This window comes from Ciconia boyciana, chromosome 1 (genome assembly GCF_034638445.1).
Source record: "Ciconia boyciana chromosome 1, ASM3463844v1, whole genome shotgun sequence".
NCBI lineage: Eukaryota > Metazoa > Chordata > Aves > Ciconiiformes > Ciconiidae > Ciconia > Ciconia boyciana.
This window is the reverse complement of record NC_132934.1, coordinates 102,238,525-102,249,199: the sequence shown is the minus strand read 5'-3', so window position 1 is coordinate 102,249,199 and position 10,675 is coordinate 102,238,525. Positions and strand designations below refer to the sequence as shown.

At 46.4% G+C, this 10,675-nt stretch overlaps 2 protein-coding genes across 6 annotated transcripts in view; one reads left to right on the top strand and one right to left on the bottom strand.

Annotated features, from left to right (window-relative positions):
• Positions 1 to 943: 943 nt before the first annotated feature.
• On the bottom strand, positions 944 to 9,532 carry MPC2 (mitochondrial pyruvate carrier 2). Its single transcript, XM_072885466.1, has 5 exons — positions 9,285 to 9,532; positions 4,978 to 5,018; positions 3,014 to 3,098; positions 1,839 to 1,950; positions 944 to 1,189 (listed from the first exon to the last, which is right to left on the bottom strand). The coding sequence occupies exons 1-5, from the start codon at positions 9,388 to 9,390 to the stop codon at positions 1,132 to 1,134; spliced, it is 402 nt and encodes a 133-aa protein (XP_072741567.1). The 5' UTR covers positions 9,391 to 9,532; the 3' UTR covers positions 944 to 1,131.
• A 506-nt stretch (positions 9,533 to 10,038) lies between these two features.
• DCAF6 (DDB1 and CUL4 associated factor 6) overlaps positions 10,039 to 10,675 on the top strand; it is a 90,615-nt gene continuing 89,978 nt past the window's right edge. For 2 of the 5 annotated variants that reach the window (XM_072885451.1, XM_072885443.1), the window contains exon 1: positions 10,039 to 10,330. In XM_072885451.1, the coding sequence (XP_072741552.1) occupies positions 10,237 to 10,330 (94 nt within the window). In that variant the 5' untranslated portion in view covers positions 10,039 to 10,236. The remainder of the gene's footprint in view (positions 10,331 to 10,675) is intronic. The other 3 variants (XM_072885434.1, XM_072885416.1, XM_072885426.1) reach the window with 2 other exon arrangements.

Sequence of the window (10,675 nt, the reverse complement as noted above, 5' to 3'; positions counted from 1 at the left end):
ACAGGACTTTACAAAACTCCTCCAGTATTTCAAGGCCTTCATTTTCCTGAAAGCTGAATCCTGAAGAAGCTACTCTGTCTCACAGTTACCCTTTTCTCCTGGATATGAATGCCTGAGCTCTGGTACTGACTCCAAGCTTTGGTGGAAGAGATCTCAGAGAACCTGCCAGGGAAGGTCATTGATGCCATGCTCTGAGCACAATTGCCTAGTACTTCTCAGTAACAGATGAGCCTTTGCAGTGTAATTTAAAGCCTTTACTTGGAAGCTATTTCACAGTGGAACATTTTTCCTTTTTACAGGAGAGTAAGGAGGGAGGGATGTTGACTTTAAGGGAGGGCTTCAGTGTTTATTCACTAACATGCCACTGATAGGAGCAGACCACTGCCTCCAAAGCCTTTGAGAACTGACATGTACATGTTTCCTGAGTGCACACCTTCATAGGAAATCTGTATGTACTTAAGGAGGGAGTGGAAAGTGAGTAACAGAAGTTTTAGCTGTTTATTTTTCACACTTCCAAGAACCAAGTACTTAAATGTGCCCATCTTCTGCCTCTAGTTGTAAAGGATGACAGAAGCTAAAACACCAGTGGCACATACTAGTTTGCCCTCCTCTTGTTAAAGACGGTGGTGGCTGGGAAACAAATGAAGATATACATAGCTGAAGCTGAAAAGAATATCCTTACACTACCAGGGAAGAGCATCAGGGAATAAAATGCAAATGCTACTGTTGTTGGTTACTGAAAGTATCATAAAACCCCACCCAGGTCTGACTGCGACATGAAAGAAGATTACTTCAGTCTGAGGCTCTGGCTGACTGTCACCAGTACTGTGTCACTCCCGGCACTGTTCAGCAGAGTCAGATAAGGTGGGGCCCAGCAACTCATTCTAGGCACAACCCACAGTCAGTTTCTTCTAAAGAGACAATATAAGACACGCAATTTTACTTCAATTTAAAAGGTTGCAGTTTATTTAAATGTATGGAGATACTTTGTTATTTGCACTTAGAAAACACTTGCTCTCTAGACATTTAGATTTCCTCTTTCATTTTCTCAGAGGAAAAAAAACCATTAAAATTAGTGAAGCTAGGTCCCAGGGGGAAGGGTTTGTGCATTGTTGGATTTGACCTGTTAGGTTAAGCATCTCTTTGCTGCAGCTGCTCTTGTTGTTTTGCTTTTAGCTCCCGATTATACCTATAGGGAAAAAAAACAAAAAAGAGCACAGGCTAAGAATAGAACACCAGTTACAATAACAGTGTCTTCCTAACAATCTGTTCAGCAGAGAAGGTTTAAAATTACAACAGACTTGAGGGTGGAAACTCAGGATAGGATAGCTTAGTTCATGTAAGAAGTTCCAAATTAGTAGTTAAGTTTACCTCATTCCTGGCCAGTACTGAAGTCAGAGAACTCCAAATTTTCCCTCAAGAAATAATTAAAAAAAAAAAAAGCTGCTCTGCTTAAGAACCCTTTGATCCAGCTGCAACTGACAATTCAACACTGAAAGCTGACAGAAATGCAAAGCTTATGAGGAGGATAAAGTCTAGGCTGTTTGTCAGTCAGACCTGCAGCTTTTAAAGAATGCCTTAGACCCAGAAACTACAGCTTACATAGAGCATTCCTTAAAACGTGCTCTAGCTATACTGAAAATATTTAAAGCTTCACTATCACTCAACAGGAAAACTAACAATGTAGCAAAAAAGTTCTGCACTGTTTAATTAATTGTTCAGTTCCTCTTGCCTGTTGCACTGACATTGAGGCTGGTAGAATTTATAAATTCCTGGTTAAGATGAGGTGGTGTGAATGCTTACTTATAGTATGTAGAATAGCCCTTCTTAATACATACCTCCATATTCGGAAGAGTTGAGAGCCACCAGCGCAGCCAACAAAGAAGTTCACAGCAAACAGACTCCAGTTTTTAGGAATAATAACTAGAGAGTACCTTGACCAAATAAGGCCTGTTGAATAAAAGGGAAAGTTTAAAGATGTTAAGTCTTTAAAGTGAAATATTCAGACATTCCCCTAAGTTTGGAGACAGAATCATGGGCCAGTTTAAGTAAACAAGTTTTACAACTTCATGTTAGACAACTGCTTTTCTTATAACTAGCCATTTCTCAGTTAAAAGTGCATCAAGTGCCAGTGGGACAGCTATGGGTATGTATTGCATCTTTCAAAAATAACTAGACAATAAGGTCAATCATAGTCTTAATACCAAACAAAGATCCTCTGTACTCTACAGCAGGCTAGACCTTAATTCTGCAGCACAGTTACAGGGTAGTGGCATTTTGCTGTAGTATATCCAGCTTGCTGCACCAGCTTAGAGATTACAGAATCCACCAGTCAAGAAAGGTTTACATATCACGCAAAATGCACAGCACTGTGTCAGATATCACAATAAAGTCCGGAGAAGGAAGAAGGTGGCAGCTGCAATGTTTATTTTCAGCTTTAACTGCCACAAGTCCCACCCCTGACAAGATGTGGTGGAACACCTTGAATACACAATATTGTTTCTGCCATGTGAAAATTCACGGCAGACAGCAGTGCAGCAGTCCATGTACCACTGCTTCCAAGTTCTTTTAACACATGGAAATTCTTTCCAGTTGCGTTAGTGTTATTACCCTACCATTGTTTAATCCCTTAAAGTCTGTTCTAAAAAAGTCACTATATCCTGGACTGATTTCAAAATTACTTGACCAGAAGGAGAAGAGGTCACTTAGTGGAATGAGTGGTATCATTATAACTTAAGGCATGAAACTCATATCCTAACAACAACTTGCTCTGGACAATTCCAAATTAAGACACATCTGGAAGACACTTATATAATCACAGAACTCTTACAGATTTAATAACAAGTATAGGTCTGTCCTAGAATTATCATCCGACAGCAACAGTGAGAGCTAGCATATTATAGTTAATATCTTTTCTATATGAGTGGATTAGTAGTGATGGAGGATTCAGAAAGAAGTGTGTACAGTTTTAGAGAGGGTGCTGTGTAAAAGCATGGTGTAACTTTGGCTTTACCTGTGGCCATTAGCACTGCAGACTGTGCTGTGCTGAGCTTTTCTGCAGGTCTGGTCATATCAGCCATTCCAGCACATACCAAACCCTGTAAAGAGATATTCAGTGAGCACCAGTCCAGTACCAGGATCTCCAGTAACAGATCAAACGCTTTACAAGGGGAAGTTGCTTCTAACTCAGTGCTTATTCTATATGCATTATGCAGGAGATGGGATTCATTATATGAGCAGAATAATTAGACTCTTGGAGACCCCATCCACTTCTAGTCCCTTGTGGTAAGAATAAGAACACAGCTATGTGGGGTGCAACTGGCTTGCAATAAAATTGCAGGCAGTGGCAATTTTGTATTAATTTAAAAATAAGGTTAATTTAAGCACAGCTGCTTAAGAAAGCAGCTGGAAAAAAACCCTGGTTTTCATGCAACAAGTAGAAGCTTATCTAAATAAGGCTCTTCTTCCTAAAGCTCAGGCTAAGATATTGCTGGTAAAGATGTAGGTGTGACACCATATAGTCTTCACTCAGCTTCATCTGAGGAGGTAAAAGTGCTTCTTTTTTTAATATAATTTCAGTAAAAGTAGAAAACTGACAGGTGATGTGAGGAATAGCTTGGCTGATCTAGACAACATTACTAGCAAACACGCTGCTTGATTTGTTTTGTTGTGTTACTGCCCTCTACTGGAAATACAAGTCCATGTTTATGTTACAGGAGTTCACAAAACCCCCAAAAAACCAAAATTGCACAAATAAGAGTCCTAATGATTTTAATTCACTGACTGCCACTAAGGACTCCTTTGGCTCCAATCAAGAAACCAGTTTTCACGGGCAGAGACTTCCATGTGCTGCCTCACTTATGGGATTGATGTTGCTGCCACGGTGGTACAGATTTTCAGCACACCTGACTAACTGCAGTAAAAGTGCCTTTGCCATGTAGGGAAAAAGTCATTTTAATTTCTCAGTGAAGAACTTCACTGTAAACTTAGAGCTGCATGTTCACAAGAGAAAAACCATCTGTGTATTAGCTCTTTTGATACAGCAGCGGTCAACACCAGCCTGCTCAGAGGAGTTGCCTGTATGCTCAGGCTCGAGCACGTTGCCTGGGAGAGCCTCTGGAAGGTTAAGCACAGTTCCTGCAGCTCCAGTTTAGATTGACAAAGAAACCAAACTACAGCTTAGAGCGTAATGTGTTGCCTGTGGCCTGTAAGAAGCTGGGGTTCGCAATAGCAAACTTACAAACCAGCTGGCAATAGGAAGAGCAGGTTATATCCTTGCTTGTTATCAAACAGAGAGATCGAACAGCTTTATGATTTTGGAGCTAATTTATTTTAGCTGTACCAATACAAAAACTAGGAGGAGTACAGTGAATTAGGAGGAGGCATATACTCACCTGTGCACAGACATAGCCAAGGGGTGTAACCAAGTGGGAAGCAGAACTGCACTGGAAGCAAAGAGCTAATGATGGCCGAAACAGCAGTTGCCTTTTTCCTTTCTCTCTCTCTTTTTTTTTTTTTTAAGGCAGTGGCTGATTGTGTTTTCTCAAGATTACCTTACGCTCTGACACACTTTAACCTGCCTTCAAACTTTGAGGCTTAGGAATTGGCTTCCTTAAGATACTCTTCAAATTCCTCAATCTCAGAAGAAATACATGCTTTAAGAGTTTTGAATTATATGCTAGCTCATGCCTACCATGAACAACAGTTAGTGTTTCACAAGAGAAAGATTTTGTAAAACTTTCAGTGAAGAGTACAATTTTTCCACAAAGCATTTTTCCCCCCACTGTATCCCCTGTGTGTTGTGCTATATGTTATTAAGGCTAGTTTTATTCCTCCCTGTATAATAAAAATTAGAGCCTTGGTATTAAATCTTTCTGTAGGCTCAGATATCTGCTGGGAAACTATTGCTTGTTCAATGGGTTGCTGCAGATTGCCCTCTGATTGACATCCAGACACCAGCTGGCATCTTATACTTACCCATTTCATAACAGGTGCCCAGAAAAACACTGTTTTGGGACCTGAGGGAGGAGGGGGGGGAAAAAGAAAAGAAGTTAAATTATTCAGTGAGATATGACTGCTTTAATACCCACAGTAAGTTTTGGGTTTGTTTTCTTTTTTTAAATAATGAATTGTGTATATCAGTACAGTTTCTATGACCGTACAAGCTCTAACACCTAGTACTCATAGTTCATCAATTCAGTGCATCAACCTTCAGTTGTGTAATCAGTCCACCCCTTTCTGCAACAGATGAGTAGGATTTTGTATTTCCATTTTTAAGCAAACAAGGACATGAGAGCAGGCAAAATGCATTTACAATGAAAAGAGTTAGGATAAGGCCTAGGAACAGTGAAGACAGTTTCTATATAATGATTAAAAGCTACTCTACAGCTGGACTAGCAGAATTAGTATTTGAAATCTTTGTGAACTGAATCTTGTAAACTAAAACCCCCAAATATTTTATTACTGGTACTGTAACAAGTCAGCCCCTCCTTCCCTTCCCAAATCATAGCCCATCTCTTCATGCTACAGAAGACATGCTGCACAGCAGCATTAGGTGGTTAAAGTGAGGGTAGAAATGGCAAATTTAAGTAGCAGTAAATGTCACAAGGAGAGTATCCTCACGCACCTCTAATCTGCACCTCTGAATAACCATGTCATTCTAGAGAAACAATGCTTCCCACCCAATCGACCCCACATCCCAATAATCTACCAACAGGCAAAGGAGGATTATGGGGGAAGAGGAGAAGATCTACAGAAAGAATGGAGAAAAGTCAATGGAATGGGATCTGGGAGGAAACCATCTCTCTTACAAATACACATATCTTACAGCAGTGCTAAAATGGCAACTGGTTGGTTAAAACAAAGTACTGTAATGCCACACCTACAACATGCAGACTGCCAACCATGCCAGAAATCATTATCTAGGACTACCGCTTGAAGTCTTAGAAGAGAAACTGTAATCCGAAGTATCAACCCACCACACTGGGAGACAGTCAGGACACTGGTTCCTATTTCATCAAAACACATTAAGTTTTAGGTCTTGCTAGGCCACTGCTCAGCATTCTGATAACATCCAAGATGAAGCCAAGTTTTCACTCTAATACGTTACACATTATGAGTAAAGTTTTTAAATATAAATGACAAACACTAGGACTTCGGTTGCTTGCTTTTTATGTGAGCTAATTTTTCACTAACAATTCAGCCTTAAAAAGGCCTTGCAGTAACTATTTATACTCCCTGTTTTAAGCACCCTCAGGTTTAAAACTATGACTTGGGAAAAATTAACTGTGAGGTTTCTACAGCAAGCACCTGTGAAGCAACTCATAATTTGGGGGATAAGACTAATTGTTACAGGTATCAGTTGCTCCATCACCTTAAAGCCAACTAAGCCCTAGAAAAGAGCAGGGCAACTGCAACACAGAATGCAACAAAAACTGGCTTGGCAGCTTTGCATAAAGCCCACTTAGGCCCACGCTGCTTGGGACAGCGATCAAGTTTCAAACTGCAGTTAATAACTACTAGCACATTACTTTTCACTTGGATAACTGAACATTTCTACCTACGCAGGATTTTTTTTTTTTCAGGATGCATGGGGTTGTGCAGCCACTAAAGCTGTCTAGTATTGTTGAATAAATACAGCCCAATATTCATCCTTTAAAGATATAAACTTCAGTTGCTGTTCTTTTAGGCGGCTACTTAGTACGTCAGTATCAGGCTGCAAATATAGCTCTTTATAAAAGAGCCTTACAGAGGTCCCACAGAAGTAGCTTTAATTACTATCACCTATTTTCTTCTAAAACACAAATTCAGATTTGGAATACTGGAGAATGCGGGGTGAGTATAAATTATTAAATCGACATTCCCTAAACAACTAGTAAAGTTTTCAAGAAGACCGACATTAATTTTTATTAATAATAGATAACTTGATAATTTAAAACTGCTGACTACTAAAGTAAGAAACAATTGAAGACAAGTAAGGTACCAAGCCAAGCTTGTTATAAGGGAAGACTGTCAAACACCATAAGCGGAACACCTCTCCTGGAGGCATGCCAGTAAGCACCCAGCCAGGGCGAGCTCTTCCCAGATCCTGGCACCCAGAATTTTTCAAGGATGAATGTGACAGCAGCGCATCAGAGCAGGGACATACTAGAGGCTACTTGGGATATCCATGTATGTGTCCAGTTTATAGAATTTTTTATTTCTATTAAATGTAAGAAGTCTTTGTCCTGGAGACTTTAACGAGGCAAAGTGAACCAAAGAGGCCAAAGGAGAGGGAGCACAAGCGCAGCCCACGCTTCCTCGTGGCTGCCAAGAGCCATGTTCCCTGCTCTGTGGCAGCCAGGGGAGTTGGTGTGCTGTATCCCGGGCCCTTCGCTGTCCTCCAGCAGCCTCACTCTGTGCAACGCCAGCCAAAGAAACAGCTTTTCAAGCCAGGCATCAATTATTTTACTGGAAGCTTTCTTTGTGCCAGAAAAGAAGTAAGCATTGTTCTTCATTTCTTACAAGTGATTTATAATTTCATGATAATGACACTTATATTCCTAAATTAGACTAGAAACTTAGATATCGCCAGAGATAAAACGTGAGCCTTTCATTTTTAACCTACTTGTCTTGCAGTCAGAGTGACATCTATTGCATAACTTTCTCACAGACCCACCTTCAAGACATTCAAGGCTGAAACAAAAGTGGCAGAGGTTCAGTTTCGATACCTGCTTGCTCTGCAGGTTTTCTCACGCCATCATTATGGATTATAGCAGATATATATGTATATATACATACACACACAGAGTCCCTAAAAACTGGATTTTTAAAAAAATTAATTTCAACATTATGATGGCGAACAAAAGCGGCCCACAGGCAGTTCTTGTGAAGTGAAAAGCACTGCAAGAGAAGCTCCAAAGCCTTTTTCAATTAGTCCTACCGTTCTGATGAACAATGAACACAGGTGTTCCCAGTGCTTGCCATGCCTTGTATTCAATGAAGGCAATCGCAAGCTGCCATATTTCACACAGGATGAATGTGGCACTCAAAGGCTCGACACCTTTACAGTGGAAGTGCTGGGCATATTGACCTTTTATATACAAAAATTACATTCATGTTAAATATATATATATTGGTCTAGTGAATTCACTACAAATCAGACATTTTGGTAACTGCAGTTTTCACTCTTTAATTGTGATTTCTTTAAAGCAACAACTTTCATTTCAAGAAAGGACCATTATAGGAGGATGGAGCAACTGACTAAAAACTAAAGTCCATTTTCACAGTGCACATTCCAGGTAGGTGAAGAGTCAAGGATGTGTATCCCACTGAAACAAAACAGTGGGAACAGCAGCCTATGGAATTTTAGGATTTTATCGAGCACTCTTTTTAACTACCCTATGCAATTTGTTTACATGACAAACATCACCTAAATGGCACCGAGGCATTTTACAAGAGGTTTCTCCCTAATAACACAAAAACCCATGTTTGCTCAAGTAAAGGCAAGCTTTAGGTCAGGTAAGGGTAGCTCATTTCAGGGAAACTCGAGCCCTTCCTTTCCCCCATCAGCGCTTCAGCTACGAGAGTGGATTCATAATAAAGGGCAGGAGTTGTCTTCAGTAGGAGTTGTATTCACTGGATTCGGCAGAAAGAAAAGAAAGCAAACAGCAGCTTGACTTAAACCAGAGTACACTTCAAGACCAGAAGTCCTTGCAGCGCTCCCCCCTATTTTTTCGGCACATCCATTTGAAAGAAGTGACTGCTGAAGCCTTCAGGCCCCTCTGGAAATCATCGCAGCCCCCGGACTGGGATCAGGTAGCCCAGCCGCTCCCCGGATTCAACGTGGAGTGGAGCGATAGTTACTCCCCGTGGAGTAACGCGACAGTGACACTCCGGTCCACTCACGCGTTGCAGGAGACGACAGTAACAATCGGTATCGTGCCGGGATTTTTCTTTCTTCCCAAAGAAAAGTTTTCCCTTCACGAGCAGGAGCCCACTCTTCTTCGGCAGTTCTCCCCGTCTCAGAGTCACAGCACCAGAGGCGCGACTCTGCGGCCCCGATTCCGCCCCCCCCCGCCGCAGGAGGACACCCCCCCCGGCGGATCCCGCTGCCCCGCTGGCACCCCCGCCGGCTCCCCGGGCCAGGCAGCCGCGGGAGCCCCCGGAGGGACCCGCCGCACCTCGCCTCTTCCTCCGCGGACCCAAGCGGGGGCCAAGGTGACCCCTCAACCCCCGGCCCCTCGCGCGGAGGCGGCGCAGCCCGGCAGCCGTTGGGCCGCCGCCGGCGGAGGACGCCCCGTTACCTGCCGGGTGGTTGTAAAAGGGCCGGAACCGCGGCGGCAGCTTGAGCTCGATGCGGTCGAGCAGGCGGTGGTAGGAGGCGCGGAGCCCCGCGACGGCGGCCGCCATGTCGGGACGGCGAGGGGGACGCGGGGTCCGGGCGGCGGCGGCAGCGACGGGTCGGCGGGCGAGCGGGTACCGGCAGCTCCGTCCCTCCGCGACCCGCCGTCCTTCCACCGCCCCCAACAAGCCCCGCCTATCTGTCACCCCCGTGCCGGGGGGAGGAGCGCCGCTCCCGGCGCGCTGATTGGCGGCCTCTGCAAGAGGCGGGGCGGGGCGGAGGGATTTGCGCAGCGCTATTGGTTAGGACGGCCTGCCCCCGCCTCGTGAGGAGAGCTGGCGCGCTCTGAGGAGGTATCACGGGAGTCTTCGGAAAGGGCACGAGCGCCCGGTTCAGACATGGCCGCCGGGGCCGCTTCACTCTCCCATTCAAGATGGCCGTCGCGGGAAACCCTGGGCTGCGACTGTACGCCCAAACCCAAGATGGCCACCTTGTGCCTTCATGGCTTGGCTGGAGAGCCGGTTTGGCCGGCGAAGCCGAACGCGTTGTCGTCATCCGTCATTTCCACGACGCGCCCTCCCCATTCGGGGAGGGGCGAGGGGAGGTCCCCTGAGGCGACGTTACCAGCTCGCGCGAGACGCCTGTAGTCTCGGAGCGCTGCGCCCCCTCCCTCGCGGCGGGGGCGGGGCGCCGCGGGGGCGGGGCGCCATGCATGGGGGCGGGGCGCGGAGCTGCCGCCGGCCCCGCCGCCGCTGCCGCTCGCTCCCCGTCGGTGCCTCGGCGCGAGGCGGGCGTGAGAGCGCCGCGCGCTGCGGGCCGGTCGGTTTCCATGGTGATCGCCCGGGGTGGCCGGTAACAGCGGACCGCCCGACACCCCTCCCTCCCCCCCCCCCGCGCCCCTTCCGCGCGGGGCCATGTCCCGCGGGCACTGCCCCCACCTGCTGTGGGACGTGCGGAAGCGGAGCCTGGGGCTGGAGGAGCCCGGCCTGCTGCGGAGGCACTACCTGGGTAAGGGCGGGGGCCAGGGCGGGCGAGGCGGGCGTCGTCGAGCCGTTCTTAGCCCCCCCCCCAGAGTGAGGAGGGGGCCGGGCGCCCCTTCCAACCGCCGCTCCCCCCGCGGCTGGGTGCCCCCCCGCTCCCCACGCGCGGGGCGGGGGCAGGTGACAGCGGGTTCTCCCCCCCCCCCGCCTCCCCCGCGAGGCGCGCGCACACTGGGGGCGGGGCGCGGTGGGAAGAGGGTCCGCGCGTGGCGGGGGGCTGCCGGCCGGCCCCGGGGCTCGGCCCCGGGGCTCAGCCCCGCTCCCCCGCCCCGGCGCTGCCGGCTGGTTCCGCTTCCCCTCTCGGCCGGGCTGT

Coding starts and splice junctions, on each gene's coding strand:
- MPC2 (XM_072885466.1), bottom strand. CDS start 9,390: ATGGCGGCCGCCGTCGCGGGGCTCCGCGCCTCCTACCACCGCCTGCTC. Junction 5,019..9,284: donor CTTTTACAACCACCCGGCAG/GTAACGGGGCGT, acceptor CTCCTCCCTCAG/GTCCCAAAACAGTGTTTTTC. Junction 3,099..4,977: donor GGGCACCTGTTATGAAATGG/GTAAGTATAAGA, acceptor ATCTCTTTACAG/GGTTTGGTATGTGCTGGAAT.